This window comes from Saccopteryx leptura, chromosome 2 (assembly GCF_036850995.1).
Source record: "Saccopteryx leptura isolate mSacLep1 chromosome 2, mSacLep1_pri_phased_curated, whole genome shotgun sequence".
NCBI classification, from domain to species: domain Eukaryota; kingdom Metazoa; phylum Chordata; class Mammalia; order Chiroptera; family Emballonuridae; genus Saccopteryx; species Saccopteryx leptura.
In genome coordinates this window covers 286,566,826-286,591,015 of record NC_089504.1, presented here as the reverse complement: position 1 = coordinate 286,591,015, position 24,190 = coordinate 286,566,826, and the positions used below count along the sequence as shown (strand labels likewise).

General features: G+C 42.1%; 1 protein-coding gene and 1 non-coding gene across 10 annotated transcripts in view; both read left to right on the top strand.

Annotated features, from left to right (window-relative positions):
• DAP3 (death associated protein 3) overlaps window positions 1–23,861 on the top strand; it is a 62,576-nt gene extending 38,715 nt beyond the window's left edge. For 3 of the 9 annotated variants that reach the window (XM_066362251.1, XM_066362257.1, XM_066362250.1), the window contains 11 exons: window positions 4,889–5,011; window positions 6,914–7,015; window positions 9,399–9,507; window positions 9,644–9,736; window positions 11,309–11,439; window positions 12,117–12,197; window positions 12,289–12,447; window positions 13,393–13,452; window positions 14,132–14,221; window positions 18,439–18,556; window positions 21,012–23,861. In XM_066362251.1, the coding sequence (XP_066218348.1) occupies window positions 4,889–5,011; window positions 6,914–7,015; window positions 9,399–9,507; window positions 9,644–9,736; window positions 11,309–11,439; window positions 12,117–12,197; window positions 12,289–12,447; window positions 13,393–13,452; window positions 14,132–14,221; window positions 18,439–18,556; window positions 21,012–21,097 (1,152 nt within the window). In that variant the 3' untranslated portion in view covers window positions 21,098–23,861. The remainder of the gene's footprint in view (window positions 1–4,888; window positions 5,012–6,913; window positions 7,016–9,398; window positions 9,508–9,643; window positions 9,737–11,308; window positions 11,440–12,116; window positions 12,198–12,288; window positions 12,448–13,392; window positions 13,453–14,131; window positions 14,222–18,438; window positions 18,557–21,011) is intronic. The other 6 variants (XM_066362255.1, XM_066362254.1, XM_066362252.1 and 3 more) reach the window with 5 other exon arrangements.
• On the top strand, window positions 2,903–2,978 carry TRNAP-GGG (transfer RNA proline (anticodon GGG)). The gene has a single exon. It is a non-coding gene; the product is annotated as a tRNA-Pro (tRNA).
• Window positions 23,862–24,190: the final 329 nt, after the last annotated feature.

Sequence of the window (24,190 nt, the reverse complement as noted above, 5' to 3'; positions counted from 1 at the left end):
TATAAAGTAAAGTTATTTCCCTACTTTATAAATCACCATTACTATAGAACCGGTGGACGGTTAGAAAATTTTACTACTAACAGAGATACAAAAGTGAGCGGTAGGTATAAAAAGGTTGACTACCCCTGTTCTAGAACGTCATCCCGGAGCACGGAGGTTGCCCATTCAATTCCCCGGTCAGGACACATATGCTCCTATCGCTCGCTCTCTCTCTCTCTCTCTCTCTCTCTCTCCCTCTCTCCCTACCTTTCTCAAAAAAAGTGGGGGGGGGCTAAAATTTCTTTAATAGGAGAAAAGAAAGGGGAGTCCAAATGCAGAGATGTCTGAAGAATTTTGTGCTTCATGTAGATTGTTTAGAGTAACTGTCTTAGTTGACTTATGAATGCTGTTTTTCCTGCATGATGTTCATTCTGGAACTGTGTAGAAGCCATTGTACTTAGTGTCGTTTTCCCTGGAAGCAAGAGACTAGCTGGATATATATAATGCTGTAAGAAGTAAGGAATTCATTTTGCTAGCTCTTAATTTGCTTCAAAAAGCAGTTAACTAAAAAATCATAGGATTCTTATTGAAACACCACCACCTTGTGGCCCATGAATATCTTTTAATTATCCACTTGACTGCTACTTTTTTTAGAGACATAGTGCTTTCTCTCCAGTACAACTGAGAAAACTGAGTCCTATCAGTGGTAGGGTATACTGTTCAGATTGCTGTACTGAGGTAACAGGCTCTGGATTCTCATTGGCTTAACACAACAAATTAAATTATTTATGATGTATGCATGTGTTTTGTTTTGTTTTGTTTTTGGTCTTGCTGTATTTCCAAAGTGGTTTACAGGCAAACATGGGAAGGGGTAGATATAGGGATAAAATTCATCTTTGGATGTCATTCAGCATGTAGGTTACCACAGCAGGGGAAGAAGAGAGAATTTATATCCACTCATAAATTTTTTGTATTCATTTTAAAGAGAGAAAGAGAGAAGGGAGGGAGGGAGGAAGGGAGAGAGGAACAGGAAGCATCAACTCCCATACGTACCTTGACCAGGCAAGCCCAGGGTTTCGCACTGGCGACCTCAGTGTTCCAGGTTGACACTTTATCTATATCCACTCTTAGCTGGCTATCACTAGAAAAGATAAACCTTGTATGAACTTACAGCTCAATTGGACTGGGAGGCCGAGGACCCAGGTTCGAGACCCCGAGGTTGCCAATTTGAGCACGGGCTCATCTGGCTTGAGCAAAATAAAAAAAAAATGCTCACCAGCTTAGACCCAAGATCGCTGGCTCAAGCAAGGGGTTGCTCAGTCTGCTGAAGGCCCGTGGTCAAGGCACATATGAGAAAGCAATCAATGAACAACTAAGGTGTCACAACGAAAAACTGATGATTGATGCTTCTCAACTTACAGCTCATTAATTAGAACTAATTAAATGACCCCAATCTATCTGCAAGAGAGGGTAGGAAATGTAGAGAATTTGGATATTTGAGAAACATTGTTGTCCGTTGGTCTCAGACAATTGGAGAAACTCTGTTACTCAGTTAACTTTATATGATACTAAGTCTAACAGTCCTGGTTCCAGTGTTTCATTGTGAAGTTCATTAAGTTATATTAGTGCTGTTTGCTTTCAGATGCTTTACATACTCCCTATTATATGTCTCTAATGAAAAATTCTTTATTCCAAGGCACAAATATGAGGTTTTTGGGTGTGTTGAGTACTTAGAGAAGGAAATACAAAGATGAATTAAATAAGACTCATTTTCTTCCAAGTGTATGGCCAAAAAATGGGAAGCAAACTTGTGTATAAGATAACATGATATAATAAAAAGAATAGAGCCTGACCTGTGGTGGTGCAGTGGATAAAGCATCGACCTGGAACGCTGAGGTCGCCGGTTCAAAACCCTGGGCTTGCCCAGTCAAGGCATATATGGGAGTTGATGCTTCCTGCTCCTCTCCCCTCTCTCCCCCCTTCTCTAAAATGAATAAATAAAAATTAAAAATAAAAAAAAAGAATAGAGCCTGACCTGTGGTGGCACAGTGGATGGGGCGTCAACCTAGAAATGCTGAGGTTGCCGGTTCGAAACCCTGGGCTTGCCTGGTCAAGGTACATATGGAAGTTGATGCTTCCTGCTCCTCCCCCTTCTCTCTCTCTCTGTCTCTCTCTCTCCTTTCTAAAATGAATAAATAAAATAAAATTAAAAAAAAATAGAGATTTTGATATCAGACAAACTTGAATTTGAGTTCTGGCTTCACCACCTACCAACTCTGTGATCTTAGGCAAAATTAAGTGCTTAATTCCCCTGAACCTTGATTTCCCTCATTATAAAACAGGCATGATGATATTCTACCTGTCTTCTAGGATTCTTGGCTCAAAAGCAATGTGTTTAAAACTCTACATTGCCTAGCATCTCATAGGTACTCAGTTAACAAAAGCCACAAATACAGTTCAGGGCAGAGTAAAAAATGCCATGCAAAACAAAGAAACTGCTATCAGCAGAGAGGGAAAATAATTACTTTTGACTGGAGGTGTCTGGGAAGTCTTCACAGAGGATGTGATAGTTGAGATGAGCCTGAATGGAAGAGTAAGATTTAAATAGGGAGAGAGGGAAGTTGAAGTAGAATGAGCAGAAGTACAGATGCATAAAAGTGAATAACATATTTTAGCATGATGATATGGCTGGAATGTGGAGTTCATACAGGAATGAGACTAGAGAGGTCAGTTAAAGTCATGGCTTTGACCTCAACTGACCATGCTAAGTACTTTGCAGCTTATTTTGATATCAGCAGGCAACCATCCAACCTTTTTGATTAGAAGATTTAAATTTATTACTTGGGAAGACAAATCTTAGAATATGAAAAATGAAGAGTCAAAGATTTAAAGGTAAAGATACCAATTAGAAAGTTGTTATGGGGCCCTAGCCGGTTGGCTCAGCGGTAGAGCGTCGGCCTGGGGTGCGGAAGTCCCGGGTTCGATTCCCGGCCAGGGCACATAGGAGACGTGCCCATTTGCTTCTCCACCCCCCCCTTCCTCTTTGTCTCTCTCTTTCCCTCCCGCAGCCAACGCTCCATTGGAGCAAAGATGGCCCGGGCGCTGGGGATGGCTCCTTGGCCTCTGCCCCAGGCGCTAAAGTGGCTCTGGTCATGGCAGAGCAACACCCCGGAGGGGCAGAGCATCGCCCCCTGGTGGGCGTGCCGGGTGGATCCCGGTTGGGTGCATGCAGGAGTCTGTCTGACTGTCTCTCCCCATTTCCAGCTTCAGAAAAATACAAAAAAGAATAAAAAATAGAAAGGGAAAAAAAAAAAAGAAAGTTGTTATGGAATTTAAGATGTTTTTAAATGGATGTGTTATGAGGGGTGGCACAAAAGTAATATATTTATACATTTTCTGTGCTCATGAAGCTACTTCGTGAGACTGAATGGGCAGCTTTTATGTTAACATTGATTTATCAGGCAACTCTCTTATTACAGCTATCTCACATCTGCTTCTGCTGATTTCATATCCTAATCTTTCCCTTGTAACTGGTATCCTTCCACTTATACGTAAGCCTGTTATCCTCAAACAGTTTGGGAGTTGGTTCTCCAGTTTGTATTTTGTCAGATTTATGTCCTGAATATATGTCCTCATCTCCCTACACCAACCATCTCTTCCCAGTTCAGAGGTTTCTATGTGCAGTTCACTGAATAGAGCAGTATATTTTCACTTAGCTCGATGCTTTATACACTTCCTCATATTTTTATAAATGAAGATTATTTTCCAGCCTGACCAGGTGGTGGCAGAGTGGATAAAGCACTGGCATGGGACACTGATGACCCAGGTTCAAAACCCCGAGGTCACTAGCTTGAGCGCGGGGTTGCAGACCTGAGCATGGGATCATAAACATGACCCCAAGGTCACTGGCTTGAGCAGGGGGGTCACTGAGTTGGCTGGAGCCCCTGGTCAAGGCACATATGAGAAAGCAATCAGTGAACAACTAAAATGCCACAAACAACAAGTTGATGCTTCTCATCTCTCTCCCTTCCTGTCTATCTCTCTCCTTTGCTTAAAAAAAAAAAGATAAAGATTATTCATTCTAGGCTCTGGCCAGTTGGCTCAGTGGTAGAGCATCAGCCTGGCGTGTGGTTGTCCCAGGTTCAATTCCTGGCCAGGGCACACAGGAGAAGCACCCATCTGCTTCTCCACCCTTCCCCTTCCTCACTATCACTCTTCCCCTCCTACAGCCAAGGCTCCATTGGAACAAAGTTGGCCCAGGCACTAAGGATGGCTCCATGTCCTCCGCCTCAGGCGCTGGAATGGCTCTGGTGGCAACAGAGCAACACCCCAAATGGGTAGAGCATCACCACCTAGTGGGCTTGCTGGGTGGATCCTAGTCGGGCACATATGGGAGTCTGTCTCTGCCTCCCTGCTTCTCACTTCAGAAAAATACCAAAAAAAAAAAAAAAAGATTATTTATTCCAGGGCACAACTATCAAGAAAAGTGTTGCAGGGAGTGTAATAATACCTATTAAATAGAAACATTACACTAATCCCCTAATAACTGAAGTGACGTGATTAGGTACTGGCCACCATTCATCACGGTGGGCAAGAGCATTAAAGGAAGTTTCCTGTATTAGCTTGTTAATGGCTGTACTATGCTCCTGAAGCATCTCTAATGGAATTACTTGTTTCCATTTGAGACAGAGCCCTAACGTAGCACCATAAACTGGAACAGATTTAGAGGTTGAGTAATGTGATTGAATTTAGAGAACTGTCAATCATAATAAGGATACTCATTTTACATAAAACTAAAATGTACATTAGTGGCATTTTCCCCTGTTGCAGACATTGCTTAAAACTTCAGTGTTGTAGCAAGCATAAAAAGCCTTTTAATTTCAAAACACTAAAATAATTTCTTTTCTAGTTGGACCCTGGACGTTTTTTGCACATTGGGACCCAGGTACCCCAAAGCCTTGCTGCTCACCTGGATAACCAGGTTTCAATTGAGAGTCTCAGACCTATTTCCCGCACCAGTGAGAATGACCCGGTGAGTTACTGATGTATATATGGATTTTTATTCAGGGCATATAATTTATGTGGCTGTCATTCTACATGTTAGGAAAACTAAAACCCAGATTTACATGTAGTCAGGCAGTGTACCCAAGACAGCATTCTAGAACCCAGATCTTCCCCATTCCTGTCAGATACTGTGGTAGCATAAAATACTCAGGCGGGTCAGTCCACATTTGTTCTGATCTGATCCCTACCATTGAATTCACTTCATGCCTTCCTGGCTGGATAGCTCAGTTGGTTAGAGCATCGTCCTGAAGCAAAGAGGTTGCCAGTTCAATCCCTTGTCAGGGCACATACAGAAACAGACCTATGTTCCTGACTCCCTTTGTCTTTCTCTAAAAATAGAAATTTTAAAAGAAAAGAATTTACCTCATGCCAAGGACTATGCTGCACGTAGAGCAGGTGCATAGTATATATATACTTTTTGTTTGTTTTTGTTTTGACAGAGACAGAGAGAGAGGGATAGATAGGGACAGACAGGAAGAGAGAGATGAGAAGCATCAATTTTTCGTTGCGACACTTTAGTTGTTCATTGATTGCTTTCTCATATGTGCCTTGACCATGGGGCTACAGCAGACCAAGTAACCCCTTTCTCAAGCCAGCAACCTTGGGCTCCAGCTGGTGAGCTTTGCTCAAACCAGATGAATCTACACTCAAGCTGGAGACCTCAGGGTTTCAAACCTGGGTCCTCCACGTCCCAGTTCAACACTATCTACTGCATCACCACCTGCTCAGGCCATAATACATACTTATTAATTCAATTCCTTAGAAGTTAAATTTAACAGTTATTATTGATTAAAATTTAAAACATATGAGCCAAAGTGGTCTCTATCACAACTATATACTTAGTTATGTCATAAACAAATGGGTGAGACTGTATTCCAATAAAACTTTACTTACAAAAGGGATAGTCAGCTATAGTTTACTTAAAAGAGTCTGGTATGGATATTCCTAAAGAAATCAACCTCATTTGCCCAAGATGACAGCAGAGCAGTTACAAAACCTAGTTTTCCTAATAACCAACCTGGGGACTATTTTCTGTCTACCTTTCTAAGTAAATCTCCTAGTTCTGGAGAGGGAACTAACTTGATTTGTTGAGGAGAGCAGCATTTAAAGTGAGGTATGTCATCAGAAGCTAGGATTTCAGTGGTATTCAGTGTTGTATTTTCTACTTCAGATCCTATTAGGTTAGATGTTGATTTCTTTTTTCTGTTCCCAGCATTATTGCTGTCTCATAAACGAAGTTAGTTGTAAGGTCTGCGTTTAAATAAAACCAATTTTTTTTTCTTTTTGTCCATATTCCTACTCTCTGGGTCTCCCCATTCTTAACATAACGCTGCTGTGCATGTGGGAAGGAAAAAAATAGATTACCCAAAACACCATCTCAGAAAGATGTGTTTTATTTATGTCTCCAGTGTTCATCTACTTTCACAAGCACAGAATTAAATATAATAAGTAAATGAAATCATCAAAGTGTGTTTCAGCTTTCCCTGTGAATGTAGTCTCTCTATCTGCCAATTCCTCTATAGTTTCTATGGAAACAGCCGCATGCTTGTCATGTGACTGGAGCATCTCTATACACAGCACAGAAGAATCCAGATGGCAAGAATTGTTGCTGCTACCTCCACATCTAGGGTTTATGTTGCTGGGCAACTGGCTTCATCATTCAGGGAAAAGCCAGCTTTATATACACATTGTGGATTTAGGAACAACAACTAGCATTTCTTTTTGTCTAAGACAAGAAATGAAAGATAACTTTTCCAGCTCTGAGAGATGAGTGTTTCTCAGTATGGTCTATCAGGCCCCTTTCACTTTTTCAGTCTTTTGTCACTTTGTCTGTGGCCCCATTATACCTGTTTGCGTTCTTATTTCATAGGCCAAGCATGAGGAGCAGCACGAGGGTCAGCACTACAACCTTCCCCTCCAGGATATGAAGACTATATTCCCCCATGGCCTGCCTCCTCGATTTGTAATGCAGGTGCTCAAACGGGAGGGAATTGGAGAGAGCCCAGAACACAAGCCGTTGACAACAGAAGGGTAGAATTAAATGAATAGAAAACTATAAAAAATGAAATTTTAACTTTATTTTATTTTATTTATTTTAAGGGAGAGGGGGGCGGGGGGGACAGCCAGAAAGGGAGAGAGATGAGAAGCATCCACTTGTGGTTGCAGCACCTTGGTTGTTCATTCATTGCTTTCTCATATGTGCCTTAATGGGGGGGGGGGTGTCTCAGATGGGCCGGTGTCCCCCTTGCTCAAGCCAGCAACCTTCGTTCTCAAGCCAGGTCATTTTGATGTTCCTGCACTCAAGCTTATGAACCTTTGCTTCAGCCAGATGAGTCCACGCTTATGCTGACAACCTCAGTGTTTTGAACCTGGGACCTCAGCATCCTAGGTCAACGATCTGTCCACTGTACTATCATCAGGCAGGCTAGATAGTTTTCTTATTTTTTGTGACAGAGACAGAGAGGGACAGACAGACAGGAAGAGAGATGAGAAACATCAATTCTTCGTCGCGGCACCTTAGTTGTTCATTGATTGCTTTCTTCTATGTGCCTTGACTGGGGGGCTACATTACATGGAGTGACCCCTTGCTCAAGCCAGCGACCTCAGGGTTTTGAACCTGGGTCATCTGCATCCCAGTCCGACGCACTATCCACTGCACCGCCTGGTCAGGCAAGATAGTTTTATCAATAGACATTCATAAAGGCTTTATTTGCAAAACACTTTCATACATATCAATACTTGCCAAATTTTTCCACCAAAGTATTTCTGACGTCAAAAAGGAAATGAACTGTCCTGGCCAGTTAGCTCAGTCAGTCAGAGCATTGTCCCACAATAACAAGGTTGCCGGTTCAATTCCCAGTCAGGGCACACACAGGAAGCAACCAATGAATGCACGACTGAGTGGAACAACAAATGCTTCCCTTCCCCCATCCCTCTCTTTATTTTTCAGTCTCTAAATAATCAATAAATAAAAAATTAAACCTTGGCCATATAGTTCAGTTGATTTGAGCGTCATCCTGGAGTACAGAGATTGCCAGTTTGATCCCCCATCAGGGCACATGCATGAACAGCTTGATGTTCCTGTCTCTGTATCTCTCTCCCTCTTACAAAAAAGAAAAGGAAATGAGCTTTATGTCAGATATCTGGTTTGTTTGTATATTGATGGTGTCAGATATGGCCTCATACCTATGGGGCAGCTGGTCGGTCACCTTCTCCTGAGCTGCAAAATGAATAATTCTAGAGAAATGCCTAGAAGCTCATAGTAATAAGAATTAACTAAAGCCTGTCCAGGCAGTGACACAGTGTATAGAGCGTCAGCCTAGGATGCTGAGGACCCAGGTTCAAAACTCCAAGGTCACCAGTTTGTGCACGGGAACATCGAAATGATTCCATAGTTGCAGGCTTGAGCCCAAGGTCGCTAGCTCAAGCAAGAGGTCACTGACTTAGCTGAAGCCCCCCGGTCAAGGCACATATGAGAAAGCAATCAATGAACAACTAATGTGCCGTAACTATGAGTTGATGCTTCTCATCTCTCTCCCTTCCTGTCTTTCTCTCTCTCTTAAAAAAAAAAGAAAAGCTGGCCTGACCTGTGGTGGCGTAGTGGGATAAGGCGTCAACCTGAAATGCTGAGGTCGCTTGTTCGATACCAAATCTTTAAAAAAAAGAAGTAAAAAAAAAAAAGCTAAAAATAAGTTGAAAGGAATTAACATGAGTCAGTGCTTACCATATGTCAGGTACTTTATTAAGCTTTTTACATGCTTTTAATATTTACATCAACCCTAAGTGGTATACAAAGTTAATGTTGTGAGAAAGCTGTATTATTTATAGATTTCAATTAATTGATATAATATCTGTGCTCATTAACAGATTCAATTAAAAGTTGACTCTTTTGTTACTTGGTATGAGATTGTAATGTGTTTCAGTTTTCAGCTAATTTTTTTTGTGTGACAGAGACAGAGAGAGGGACAGATAGGAACAGAGAGACAGAAAGGGAGAGAGATGAGAAGCATCAATTCTTGTTGTGGCATATTAATTGTTCATTGATTGCTTTCTCGTATGTGCCTTGACCAGGGGGCTACAGCAGACAGAGCGACCCCTTGCTCAAGCTGGCAACCTTGGGGTTTCAAACCTGGGTCCTCTGAGTCCCAGTCTGATGCTCTATGCACTGCGCCACTGCCAGGTCAGGCAGTTTTCAGCTAAATATATGGATATATTTTCAAATTCTGAACCAACCCAACTTCTAACTGCATAAATGAAAAATATGCATTTTGTTGCTAATTAGGCTCAATGTCTATACCAAGACCTGGCTATAAGTTCACACCCACTCTCTCCTTTCTCCTTCCTCATTTTGTTAGGTGAAGACATTCAATGAAGCTTGCCTAATGGTAAGGAAACCAGCCCTAGAGCTTCTGCATCACCTGAAAAGCACCAATTTTGCACATCCAGCTGTACGGTATGTTCTCTGTATCCTTTCTGCCTATGTGGGCTGTCTTGAAGCAGTGCTTTCCTTCTTCAAATGAGAGAAAAGAAAGAATGCAGGAGTACTCTGTCAACATAGAAGTGTCCCATCTGGTAATGTTTTCTTTAACAAGTGCTTTAGATGGGGAGAAAGGAACAGGAAAAACCCTCAGTCTTTGTCATATTATTCATTTCTGTGCGAAACAGGACTGGCTGATACTGCATATTCCAGATGGTGAGAACTTTCTGTCTTAACTATGCCGGGGTTAGTTATCCTGTTACTGTGTAGCGTTGTGGCTTTAATTTTCTGACAAGTTTCTAATAGCTACAGGAGAGGTCTACGCTTCAGATGCAGAGTGGTCCAAATTAGTTCATCGTAATTTCTTCATATTACTGACAAGCAGGTTGCAAAGTGAAGTAAATACAATAAGAAGAAATTCAGCTAAAAGCTTTCTGGAGCCTTTTGATAAGAATGAAGTAGCCACCTGACCAGGTGGTGGCGCAGTGGATAGAGCATCGGACTGGGATGTGGAGGACCCAGGTTCGAGACCCCGAGGTCACCAGCTTGAGCATGGGCTCATCTGGCTTGAGCAAAGGAAAAAAAAAAAAAGACTCACCAGCTTGGATCCAAGGTCACTGACTCAAGCAAGGGGTTACTTGGTCAAGACACATATGAGAAAGCAATCAATGAACAACTAAACTGTCAATACAAAAAACTGATAATTGATGCTTCTCATCTCTCTCCGTTCCTGTCTGTCCCTATCTATCCCTCTCTCTGACTCTATCTCTGTTCCTGTATAAAAAAAGAAAAAGAAAAGAAAAGAATGAAGTAGCCTGACCAGGCGGTGGCGCAGTGGATAGAGCATTGGACTGGGATGCGGAGGACCCAGGTTCAGGACTCCGAAGTTGCCAGCTTGAGCGTGGGCTTATCTGTTTTGAGCAAAGCTCACCAGCTTGTACCCAAGGTTGCTGGCTCAAGCAAGGGGTTCCTCGGTCTGCTGTAGCCCCCCGGTCAAGGCACATATGAGAAAGTAATCAATGGACAACTAAGATGTCACAACAAAAAACTAATGATTGATGCTTTTCATCTCTCTCCATTCCTGTCTGTCTGTCCCTATCTATCCCTCTCTTTGACTCTGTCTCTGTAAAAAAAAAAAAAAAAAAAATGAGCCTGACCTGTAGTGGCACAGTGGATAAAGCGTCAACCTGGAAACGCTGAGGTTGCCGGTTCAAAACCCTGGGCTTGCCTGGTCAAGGCACATATGGGAGTTTATTCTTCCTGCTCCTCCCCTTCTCTATCTCTCTCTCTCTCTCCCCTCTCTATAATGAATAAAAAAAAAATGAGAATGAAGTATTTTGGCCCAGCAGTCCTCACTTTGATAGGTAATGATCAAGAGCATAAACTACCACGTTAGAGGTCATCACAGACATTATTGCCATCAGTCAACAATGTTGGGTTATCCAGAGAACCTTCCACATGGTACTGGTTATCAGCATCTAGACTTAGAAAACTTAAACTGTCATACTTTGTACGTATTTCTCCTTATTGTGTGTGTATCCACATTTTATGACTCTTTGGAAACCGCCAGGAAGCTGAGGTGACCTTTAATACACTTGGTATGCCTTGTGTATTGATTGTATTGATAATGTTTAATCTAAAGTGGACCAGATAAAAATAAATCTTGGAAACAAGATCTTAAGTAATACATGTAGGAGACTAAAGTCATTTCCCAGAACTTAGAATCAGAGTATTTTGAGCTGAATATGGTCAGTTTGTGCCTTGTTTTTTGTGCCCTTTTTTTTAAAGCTCATCTTTGGGTGAAAAACTGCCGGGATCTTCTGCAATCCACCTACAACAAACAGCGCTTTGATCAACCTTTAGAGGCTTCATTCTGGCTGAAGAATTTCAAAACTGCAAATGAACGTTTCTTGAGTCAGGTAACTAGACTTACAGAGTTTTGATGCTGGACATTCTTTCAATAGAGTCTGTCTTCTTTGTGCTTGAAGTAGCAGTAGACTGTAGAGAACTAGTATTGTGATTGAAATAACGATAACATTTTCCATTTCTTTCATATATTTTACTCACACTGAGCTTAAAATCTAAACTCATTTATCCATGTGAAGTAGTGGCAGCAGTAGGCTGTTTCCATTTTGAGGACAGCAAATTAAAGTCCAGATTATTTCATTGACTTTTCCAAGGTCACAGCCTCAAAGCCTCTAAAGCACATTTTCAACTACATACTTCAGATAAGAACATTTTTGGAACCATAAATATATTGGTAAAATGACTCTTTAGTAATCTTGTACATGATCTCTTGTACTGTAAGTACTCAGAATCATCTAGTAGTTTATTAAAAATGTAGATGCCAAGGCCTGATCGTGGACCTTTTTAGTCAGGGTGTGTGTGTGTGTGTGTGTGTGTGTGTGTGTATTTTTAAGCTCTAGGCAGAAGTGTGCTAGATAGCAACGACTTCCATACTGAGATCTCTTACAGGGCCTGAAAAATAGATTTAAAATTAATTCCTAACAACCTTAGTCTCCTACCTTCTCAACTAGAGATCAGTTCATTCTTCCACTGAGTAGCCATTTTTGGTTTTTATTTTGTTTGTTTTTAGATAAAAACTCAAGAGAAGTATGTCTGGAATAAGCGAGAAAGCACTGAGAAAGGCAGTCCTCTGGGAGAAATAGTTGAACAGGTACCTAAAAGAAGACACTGTGTCCTGTGCCATAACCAGAGAAGGCCTCTGACAGATAAGACTCTAAGCCACTGTCTCTCCTTTGCTACAGGGGATGACACGAGTGAGGAACGCCACAGATGCAGTTGGGATTGTGCTCAAAGAGCTAAAGAAGCAAAGTTCTTTGGGTATTTTTCACCTTCTGGTGGCAGTGGATGGAGTCAATGCCCTCTGGGGAAGGACCACACTGAAAAGAGAAGATAAAAGCCCAGTAGGAAAACTGAGTCTCTCTGTTCTGGTTTCTCTGACTTCTGGTGCTATCATATATGTAGGCTGGGGCACAGGGGCCATGCGATATGCCTAGGAGTTCTCTTGCCCTAGGAGTATTTGAATTAAGATGTATAATGAAATAGCATCAGAAAGAGGTGATACCAAGTTTTACTATCCATGAAAACTAAGGGAAAGTATTTTGAAAAAAGCATGACAGCAGAAGCTATGTTTTCTTTCTTTGTCAGTTTTGTTATTCTCTTTTTAAAATGAAGCTATGTTGTCTAAGCAGAAAAGATCAGAAGCATCAAGGAAGGGGGGTGGTAGTTTGGGACAATGAATGTTTTCTCCCTTGGGAACTGTTTTTAACCTCCAGAAGCACATCAGTTTTATTTTTTTTGTTTTTTTGGTTTTTTTGTTTGTTTGTTTGGTTTGTTTGTTTTTTACAGAGACAGAGAGAGAGTCAGAGAGAGGGATAGATAGGGACAGACAGACAGGAACAGAGAGAGATGAGAAGCATCAATCATCAGTTTTTTGTTGTGACACCTTAGTTGTTCATTGATTGCTTTCTCATATGTGCCTTGACTGTGGGCCTTCAGCAGACCGAGTAACCCCTTGCTCGAACCAGTGACCTTGGGTTCAAGCTGGTGAGCTTTGCTCAAACCAGATGAGCCCATGCTCTAGCTGGCGACCTCGGGGTCTCGAACCTGGGTCCTCGGCATCCCAGTCCGACGCTCTATCCACTATGCCACCGCCTGGTCAGGCTGCACATCAGTTTTAGAACCAACAGCTATGTAGCTTATCTCAGAAGCGAACTTCAGGTACATAGTTGAGGATTTTTTAATTGCTGTCGATTGTTGTCGAGAAGCATCCAGGCAAAGCAAGTAATGGCCTCTTCTTCCTGCTCCCATTCCCTTTCTCCCCCTCTCACACCTTGACCAATGTGCAGGTTGCCCCAGAGGAACTAGCACTTATTTACAATCTGAGGAAAATGGTGAAAAATGATTGGGTGAGTGTTAATGGTGCCTAACACATTGCAGAAAGAAATGTATTTTCATTTTAAAGATCTTCGACTACTTCATTGCTAGTATTTCCCAGTCTCTAATTTTATGGGCAGAGAGTTATTATATTTTATTTAATTCCCATAACTGTACCAAGTTTAAAATCTGTGTATTTGGTTCCTGGCTGGGTAGCTCAGTTGGTTAGATCGTTGGCCAGCTAACACCAATGTTATGGGTTTGATCCCAGTCAGGAACAACAAATCAATGTTTCTCTATCTCTATCGCTCTCCCTCTCTCCCTCCATCTCTTCCTCCCTCCCTCCTTCCTTCCCCTCCCTCTCCCTGCCTCTCCTTCCCTCACTCTCCCTCCTGCCACTCTCCTCCTTTCCCCTTCCTCTCTAGAATCAATAATTTTTTTTTTAATTTTTAAAGGATCAACCAATGAATGTATAAATAAGTGGAACAATGAACAGTGTTTCTCTCTTGCCCTCTCTCTCCCCTTCCTCTCCCTCTAAAATTACTGTGTTAAAAAAATCTATGCATTTGGTTTCTAATCTTTCCACTTGACTAGAATAATCTTATTCAAAACCATTTTATTTAAATATTGGTGTAATTACTTTGTTCAAAGTGTTTTTATATCTTCTGTCCTTTTTAGCTTTTTCTAAGTTTTCTGTTTCTCCTCTTTCAGAATGGAGGTGCCATTGTGTTGACTTTGAGCCAGACTGGGTCTCTTTTTAAACCTCGGAAAGCCTGTCTGCCTCAGGAGCTGCTGGGAAAGGTCAAGTCATTGAACAAGTTGTTGTTCATTAGATAGTCATTCTGTCTAAAGATAACTTTTTTTTTTACATAATTTAAGACTTGAAGAAAAATTATATTCCTATATGACTTTACCCAGGTTTACCATATTTGCTTTCTTCTTCTCTCTCTCTCCATTCATTTATTTCTGAATATGTCACAGTAACCTGAGACATAATGCCGCTTTCTCCCTAAATTATGTGTACTTCCTAAAATCAAAGATATCATACAGCAGTTATCAAAATCAGGAAATTGATATTGATATAATACTGTTACCTAATCTGTAGAATTTACTCTGTTTTGCCAGTTATTCCAGTATTGGGTTTTTTGTTTGTTTGGTTTTTTAAGGGAGAGGAAGGGAGATAGGCAGATCTTGTGTGTGGCCTGACCAGGATCCACCTGGCAACCCGATCCGGAGCCAGTGCTCAAGTACTGAGCTATTTTTAGATTCTGAGGCTATCGCGCTCTAACAAAGCTATTCTCAGCACTTGGGGCCATGCTCGAACCAATTGGCTGTGGAAGGGGAAGAAGTAAAGAAGGGGGCGAGGGATGTATGGAGAAGCAAATGTTTGCTTCTCCTGTGTGCCCTGACCAGGAATCAAATTCAGGATATCCATATGCCGGCTGATGCTCTATCCACTGAGCCACTGGCCAGGGCCATTATCCCAATATTCTTTTTTTTTTTTTTTTTTTTTTTTTTTTTTACAGAGACAGAGTCAGAGAGAGGGATAGACAGACAGGAACGAAAAGATGAGAAGCATCAATCATTAGTTTTTCCTTCAACGTTGCGACTCCTTAGTTGTTCATTGATTGCTTTCTCATATGTGCCTTGACCGTGGGCCTTCAGCAGACTGAGTAACCCCTTGCTGGAGCCAGCGACCTTAGGTCCAAGCTGGTGAGCTTTTTGCTCAAGCCACATGAGCCCGCGCTCAAGCTGGCGACCTCGGGGTCTCGAACCTGGGTCCTCTGCATCCCAGTCCAATGCTCCATCCACTGCGCCACCGCCTGGTCAGGCTATCCCAATATTCTTACAGAAATAAAAAAGTCCAGGACAGGCCCTGGCCGGTTGGCTTAGTGGTAGAGTGTCGGCCTGGCGTGTAGGAGTTCCGGATTCGATTCCTGGCCAGGGCACACAGGAGAAGTGCCCATCTGCTTCTCCGCCCTTCCCCCTCTCCTTCTTCTCTGTCTCTCTCTTCCCCTCCCACAACCAAGGCTCCATTGGAGCAAAGTTGGCCCGGGTGCTGAGGATGGCTCTGTGGCCTCTGCCTCAGGCGCTAGAATGGCTCTGGTTGCAACAGAGCGACGCCCCAGATGGGCAGAGCATCACCCCCTGGTGGGCGTGCCGGGTGGATCCTGGTCGGGTGTATGCGAAAGTCTGTCTGACTGCCTCCCGTTTCCAACTTCAGAAAAATACACAAAAAAAAAGAAAGAAAGAAAGTCCAGGACAACGTGTTGCATTCAGTTGTCATGTCTCTTTAGTCTCCTTTAATCTAAACAGTTCTTCAGTCTTTGCCTTATATAATATTAATATTTATATTTCTGTTTTTAAAGAATACATGCCAGTTATCTATGGGTTCTTTTATGAAGTTGTCTGATGTTTTCTCCAGATTATATGTGATATTAGGAGTGTTGTGTATTCTTAGTGCATAACATTAGGAGGCACATGAAACCTGTTCTCCTTCTACTGTGATACTAACTTTGAACACTTAGTTCGGGTGGTATCCATTTGGTTTCTCTCAGTAAAGTTCTATATTACTTTTATAATGAATAAATACCTTGTGGAGATAGACTTTGAGACTAGGCAAATATCGTGTTACTCCTCAAATTTCTCCTTACTAGTTTTAGTAAGGTTTTAGTTACAGCGAGTCTTCCCTAAATCAGTTATTCTGATAATTGCAAAATAGATACTTCCTAGTTCCATCATTTCCTCTAAATGTATCATTTTCTATTGGCTTTCTATTATATGTAAGAATTTTCCTTTCTTTCTGATGTATTTATTTGTTTCAGTACCAAGTATAGATTCTTAACCTTGACTATCAGTATTTATTTTGGTACTTAAATTTTCCATATTTGGCCAGTAGGACCCCCTTCAAGCTGGCTTCTATGTCCTCTGAACATGTACCCATCATTTTTTCTCTGCTTCTTCCTTTATGGCACAAGAATATCTTTCAGGCTCATCTTGTACTTTTCATGCCTAGTCCTAAAATCAGCCATTTCTCCAAGGAACCTTGATTCATTTTAGAGGAAAATGCTATTTAAAAGCAAGAGTGTTGGTGGCGCAGTGGATAGAGTGTCGGACTGGGATGCAGAGGACCCAGGTTTGAGACCCCAAGGTTGCCAGCTTGAGCACGGGTTCATCTGGTTTGAGCAAAGCTTACCAGCTTGGACCCAAGGTCGCTGGCTTGAGCAAGGGGTTACTCGGTCTGCTGAAGGCCCACAGTCAAGGTACATATGAGAAAGGGCCTGACCTGTGGTGGCGCAGTGAATAAAGCATCGACCTGGAAATGCTGAGGTCGCCGGTTCGAAACCCTGGGCTTGCCTGGTCAAGGCACATATGGGAGTTGATGCTTCCAGCTCCTCCCCCTTCTCTCTCCCTCTCAGTCTCCTCTCTAAAAATGAATAATAAATAAAATTAAAAAAAAAAAAAGAATCAATGAACAACTGAGGTGTCGCAATGAAAAACTGATGATTGATGCTTCTCATCTCTCTCTGTTCCTGTCTGTCTGTCCCTATCTATCCCTCTCTCTGACTCTCCCTCTGTCTCTGAAAAAAAAAAAATGAGACTCAGAGACATGGACAAGAGGGTGGTGGTTACCAGGGGGAGGGTAGGTAAAAGCATTGACTTGGAACGCTGAGGTTGCCGGTTCAAAACCCCGGGCTTGCCTGGTCAAGGCACATATGGAAGTTGATGCTTTCTGCTCCTCCCTTCCTTCTCTCCCTTGGCCTCTCTCTCTGTACCCTCTCTCTAAAATCAATAAATAAAATCTTTAAAATAATTTTTTTTAAGTTATTCCAATAAAAAAAAAGGAAGGAAAAGATAATATAAATGAATGATGAATAAACCATGTGTTCATACTGACAGTTCCAATTCCAGGCAAGTATCAAAGCATTCACAATATCCTTCCCCCTTTCTATATTTGCAACCCTCATCTCCAACAATAAGTAATCTGCTGTTATTATCCACAGTATATTTGATTAGTAGCTCAGTCTTAGAATACAGTAAAAGTAGCTTCTGAATTGCTAACCCTTCACTCTATAAAAAATAAGCTATGAACTAGAGTACAATATTTGTTTGAGTAGTTTTTTTCTTTTGCATAAAGGTTTTTAGTCCCAGTAATCTATTCAGAAATTAACTTGGTATGCACCTGAAACTAATATTAAATAATATTGAATGTCAAAATAAAATAAAATGTAAAAAAAGAACTTGACCTGACGATTAGCTCAGTGGGTTAGAGCGTTGTACCGAAACACCAAGGTTGCAGGTTCAGTCCCCATCAGAACACATAGGAGAAGTGACATAAATGTACAACTAAGTGGAACAACAAATGAATGCTTTGTTCTCTTCTATATATATATATCTCTCTCTCTCTTCTGTCTCTGTCTCCCTTCTTCAATAAAAATAAGTAAATAAATAAATAGAGAAAGGTATGTTGTGTAGGAGAAATACAGTATGTATAGGGTGCAGTGGTCTGCGGTCTCAGGAGTCAGTGGAGGTCTTAAAATGTATCCCGTGTGGATAAAGGGGGCTACTGTATAGTTTGATTGATTCATTTGTTTCAGTTTATGTTCCATTAAGCATCTCATACACATCCTTGTTAGTGTTATTTTCTGTTTTGAATATATGGAGCTGTAAAAAATTAATGTATATGTTGTTATATATATATATATTTTAAATATATATATATATATATACACACACACACACACAGTCAAACAAATGGCATCCCCCCTCAAGTATTTCTTATTCTTTTATAAATATAATACTTGTGACCATGAGAGCAACAATAACCAGCCCCTGTATGTAGAGCCCTGTATAAGGCAGGATAGCCAGAAAGGGAAGAGTATTGTAGAATGGAAGAAAAGCCAAGACTTTGCCCTCAAAGTGTTTAAATAAACTTGATCACTCTACTGATTTGTCACTTTTTTTTCCTCTTGATTCGTCACTTAATAGTTACCATATCTATCCTTTTTCTTCTCCAGGAAGGATTTGACACCCTGGATCCCTTTATTCCTATCCTGGTTTCTAACTATAACCCAAAAGAATTTGAAAGTTGTATGCAGTATTATTTGGAAAACAATTGGCTTCAACATGAGAAAGGTCAGTTGTTTAATATTTTCTTCTCAGGGCTCTATGCTCTCAGAGAGAGTCCTACTGAGTCAAAGCCTTGATCTCTTCTTTTTTTTTTTTTTTTTTTGTATTTTTTCTGAAGCTGGTAACGGGGAGAGACAGACAGACTCCCGCATGCGCCCGACCGGATCCACCCGGCACACCCACCAGGGGGCGACACACTGCCCCTCCGGGGCGTCGCTCTGTTGCCACCAGAGCCACTCTAGCGCCTGGGGCAGAGGCCAAGGAGCCATCCCCCGCACCCGGGCCATCTTTGCTCCAATGGAGCCTCGGCTGCGGGAGAGGAAGAGAGAGACAGAGAGGAAGGAGAGAGGGAGGGGTGGAAAAGCAGATGGGCGCTTCTCCTGTGTGCCCTGGCCGGGAATCGAACCCGGGACTTCTGCACGCCAGGCCAACGCTCTACCACTGAGCCAACCGGCCAGGGCCAGATCTCTTCTTCCCTAAGCAGCAGCCTATACTTTGTATTTCATCTTTTTTCCCTTTATCTTGACTTCTCTTTGGCTGACTGGATGGTACAGAAAAGTGTGGCAGTGGGGGGCTGGGTATGATCTAATTTACAAAGCCGTTATATCTCTCTCCAAATTCTCATAGCACTCTAAACTAAAATGCCCGCGCTTAAGAGCGGAGACTGAACCAAGCCCAGTGTTTTGGTTTGGGTTGCTGTCACATTCTCATTGTTGCATTTTCTTTGGTTTCTTTGCTTGTTTGTATCTTTGGTTGATTGGGTTTTTTTGTGTTTTTGTGTGTTTATGTTTTTTGATTTGGTTTTTTTTTTTGTTTTTGTTTTTGTTTTTGCAACAGAGGCAGAGAGAGGGACAGATAGGGATAGACAGACAGGAAGAGAGAAATGAGAAACATCAAGTCTTTGCTGTAGCACCTTAGTTAGTTGTTCATTGCTTTCCCAAATGTGCCCTGACCGGGGAGCTACAGTACAGTGAGTGACCCCTTGCTCAAGCCAGTGAATTGGGCTCAACCAGCAACCTTGAGCTTCAAGCCAGCAACCTTTGGGCTCAAGAAAGCGACCATGAGGTTATTTATGTCTAAGATCCCGCAGTCAAGACAAACGAGCCCTCATTCAAGCCATTGACCTTGGGATTTCGAACCTGGGTCCTCTGCATCCCAGTCTGAAGCTCTGTCTACTGCGCCACCACCTGGTCAGGCTTTTTTTTTGTTTTTGTTTCCTCTTTTAGCAAGAGAGTGAGAGACAAGAAGGGAGAGAGATGAAAAGAATCAACTCATAGTTGCTTCACTTTTAGTTGTTCACTGATTGCTTTTTCATATGTGCCTTGATGGGGGCTCCAGCTGAGCCAGTGACCCTTGCTCAGCAACATGGTTTGGCTGGAATGTTATTAAATAAATTAAGGAAAATTCCTAACCAAGTGGTGGCACAGTGGATAGGGCGTCAGACTGGGACACAGAGGACCCAGGTTCAAAATCCTGAGGTTGCTGGCTTGAGCAAAGGCTCATCCGGCTTGAGCGTGGGATCATAGACATGACTCCATGGTTGCTGGCTTGAACAAGGTGTCACTTGCTCTGCTGTAGCCACTGGGTCAAGGCACATGTGAGAAAGCAATTGGTGAACAACTAAGGAGACTAAAGGAGGTGCAACAAAGAATTGATGCTTCTCATCTCTTTCCCTTCCAGCCTGTCTCTCCCTGGCTGTCCCTCTCTCTGTCTCTGTCACACACAAAAAAGAAATAAAGAAAAGCTGCAGCATGGTGGTTTAGGAAGCACAGTGGAGAGATTTCTGAAGGGTTGGGAGACTCGACAAAACCCTAAAGTCCAGAAGATATTCTTGGAACAGAGGGAGAAATGGATTGGAACTATAGAGACTGAAAGGGAAATTATGGCTTAAAAATTATTTATTGGGCAGCCCTGGCCTGTTGGCTCACTGGTAGAGCATCAACCTGTTGTGTGGATGTCCCAGGTTCGATTCCCAGTCAGGGCACACAGGAGAAGCAACCATCTGCTTCTCCACTCCTCCCCCACCCTCCTTCTTTCTCTGTCTCTCTCTCTTTCTTCCTGTCCTGCAGCCATGGCTCGATTTGCTTGAGCAAGTTGGCCCTGGGTGCTGAGGATAACTCCGTGGCCTTGCCTCAGGTGTTAATAACAGCTCAATTGCAAGCAATGGCCCTAAATAGGCAGAGCATCACCCGCCCAGTAGGGGGCCTGCCTGGTGAATCCTGGTTGGGTCACATGTGGGAGTCTTTCTCTTTGCCTTCCTGCCTCTCACTCAATTAATAAAAAGAGAAAGAAAGAAAAAGAAAATAGTTTATTAGGATAAAGGATCTAGAAATGAGGTCTCTTGGGAATGCTAATTTAATCAGATTATAATCTGGATAATGTAGCCTCTGCCCACAGAATTTTCTGGTGCCATAACACTGCAGAGAAAACTTTTAATTATTTGTGTTTGACTCTATTTTAGCTCATACGGAAGAAGGAAAAAAGGAGCTGCTATTCCTAAGTAATGCGAATCCTGGGCAGCTGGAGCGGCTCTGTGCCTACCTCTAGGCCACAGTCTCAACAGATGTGGAAGACAATGGACATTTCCTTTAATAGACCCAATCAGATGGGACATCACGCAGAACACATGAAGAGCTCATGGGACTGGACAGGACTGCAGTCAACTCCCAACCTTCATTGAAATGGGTTCCTTGTAAAGTGACTGTAATGGCAATAAGACATCCTTTTCTTCCTGAAACTAATATCAGTGGTTTTAACATTTTAACTAATCATGGATCTTTTCCTTAAAAATTAAATTCAGTATCTTGCTTAAAGTCTTGTGTTAGATTTATAAGATTGAGTCTTGAGATAGGCCAAATTGAATTTCTCTGGTGTTCTGCTTCTTGGGTGTCTAAAAAGACTAAATTCCACAGATATTTCCAGTGGTACTATTTTCCAGACTTTATTCATTTATGGAGATTGAGATTCACAGCTTAACTTCTTCCCTGACATCATTTATTTCCTGTTTATCAGGGGTCCCATGAACCTTACTGAAACTCCATCTGAAACTGGCATCTTTGTACAGTATAGCTCCTTTGACAGGTTCCTGAAAGAATTAAGAAATAAATGTTATATGTTATGTGGAATGATTTTTTTTTTTTTTTTTTTTTTTAATACAGGGACAGAGCAAGAGTCAGAGAGAGGGATAGATAGAGACAGGCAGACAGGAACAGAGAGAGATGAGAAGCATCAATCATCAGTTTTTCGTTGCGACACCTTAGTTGTTCATTGATTGCTTTCTCATATGTGCCTTGACCGCGGGCCTTCAGCAGACCAAGTAACCCGTTGCTTGAGCCAGCAACCTTAGATCCAAGGTGGTGAGCTTTTCTTTTTCTTTTTTGCTCAAGCCAGATGAGCCCGCGCTCAAGCTGGCGACCTCAGGGTCTCGAACCTGGATCTTCCACATACCAGTCCGACGCTCTATCCACTGCGCCACCGCCTGGTCAGGCTGGAATGATTATTCTTAATGCATTTAGAGTAGTACTAGCTGTGTACCATTTTTGGGAGACTTTAGAAAATATTGACTCAAATTAATTTCAGTAGAGTTTAATTCTCTGACTATATCCAGGTTGTTTTATTTTTTTTCTTTTTCAATTTTTTTTTTTTTTATATACCCAGGTTGTTGGTTGGGAGTTTGAGTCCCAGATCTACCACATATTAGCTTTCTATCTTTGGGTCTTTTAAAACCTATTACCTTCTCTAATTTCACTTTTTCTCTATTTCACCTTACCTAATAGTAACAATAATGCCATACTTTTCAGGGGTTTATGAGAATTAAATCACATAATACTGTATATGTAAAGTACCTCGCATATAGTAGGTACCCATTAAATGGTAGGTGGCTACCATTTATAACATGGATTTTATAATGCATTAATTGGAAAGTTACCACAGGGGACTTGATCAAGATGGCAGCATAAGTAAATATGGTACCCGGAACTTCCCACAGCTACATCTAAATTACAGAACAGCTATCATTCAGAATGCCTGAAATCTAGCTGAACAGAAGTCCTATAACTATGTACAAGTCTTAAGGATATACAGAAGCAGCCGCATGATTACTGATAGGAGAGGTGAGACACGCAACAGCCTGGCCCCACGTACCTGTGTGGTGGTTAAAAAGCAGGAAGTACATCTTGACTGTGGAGGTTCCCCCAAGGAACGAGGAGTCCTAGCCCCACATCAGAACCCCTAGCCCAGGGTTCCAGTGCCAGGAAGGGAAGTCCCCATAACTCTGGCTGTGAAAACTGCAGGGATTGTACGTGAGACTGAAAACTGCCTGAGCTGCTGGAATCCCAGGCAGTTCCTCTTTAAGGTCCCATGCACAGATTTACTCGGACTCGCTCACTCTAAGCTCAATTGCTGGGGCAGCAGCTTGAAAGGCACCAGAGGCATATAGGGAGGAAGTAAATTGTTTGGCTTCTGAATGAGAGCTGGAGGGACAGCTTTCTCCCAGACAGAAGTGCTGACAGGCCATTGTTCATTTGTTGAACCCTCCCAAGCAGAACCAGCAGTTGGGTGCCATATCTGAGTCTCCATCAATCTGATGATTCCCTGAGACCCTGCCTCACCCAACTTGCAGGCCCACACAAGCCATTTTTCATGGCTTTCCCATACAAATGACCCCGTTTGCCTTAAGCTTTGGACTTTGCAGAAATCTCTCAAAAAAGCAGCATCTAGCCTGACCAGTGATGACTCAGTGGATAGAGCATCAACGTGGGATGCTGAGGTTTTTCAGGTTCAAAACCCCAAGGTTGCTTTCTTGAGTGCGGGCTCCACCACCTTGAGCACAGTCAGCAGCTTGAACATGGGATCATCAATATGAACCTGATGTTGCTGGCTTGAAGCCCCAGGTCACTGGCTTACGCAAGGGGTCACTGGCTCAGCTGGAGCCCCCGGTCAAAGCACAGATGAGAAGCAACTAATGAACAACTGAAGTGCTGCAACTGTCTCTCCCTCTCCTTTTCTCTGCCTCTCTAGAAGTAAAAATAAAAACTGATGGGCCTGACTGATGGTGACACAGTGGATAGAGTGTCAACCCAGAATATGGAGGTTGCCATTTGAAACAATGTTGCCAGCTTGAGTGCACAGTCTCCAGCTGGAGCACGGGATTATCAGCATGAGCCTGATGTTGCTGGCTTGACTTAAACTGAAGGTTGCTGGTTTGATCCCCAGTCAAGGCACATATAAGAAGCAATCGGTTAACAACTAAGGTGCTGCAATTATGAGTTGATGCTTCTCATCTCTTTCCCTTCTTGATTGTCCCTGTCTGTCTCGCACAAAAAATAATAATAATGGCAATATGACCGCTGTTGGGGGCGAGGTAATCAGTGTTTAGATACGTCTTTTCAGTAGCTCATGTACGCTTCCTCTTCTCAGTCCTCACTACCACTGCTTATCACCAAATTTCCTAAATTGATGTCATTTAGAGGCTTCACTATAACTTTGTTCTAATTATTTTTGCCATATATATGTTACAAAGTTCAGACCATACAATAACATGGAAAATCAGGCTCCTTTCTTTCCTCTTAGCTCCCTTTTCTAGAGGCAATTTTTATTACCAAATTCTAGCGACAAAATTCTACACACAAAAATAAAATA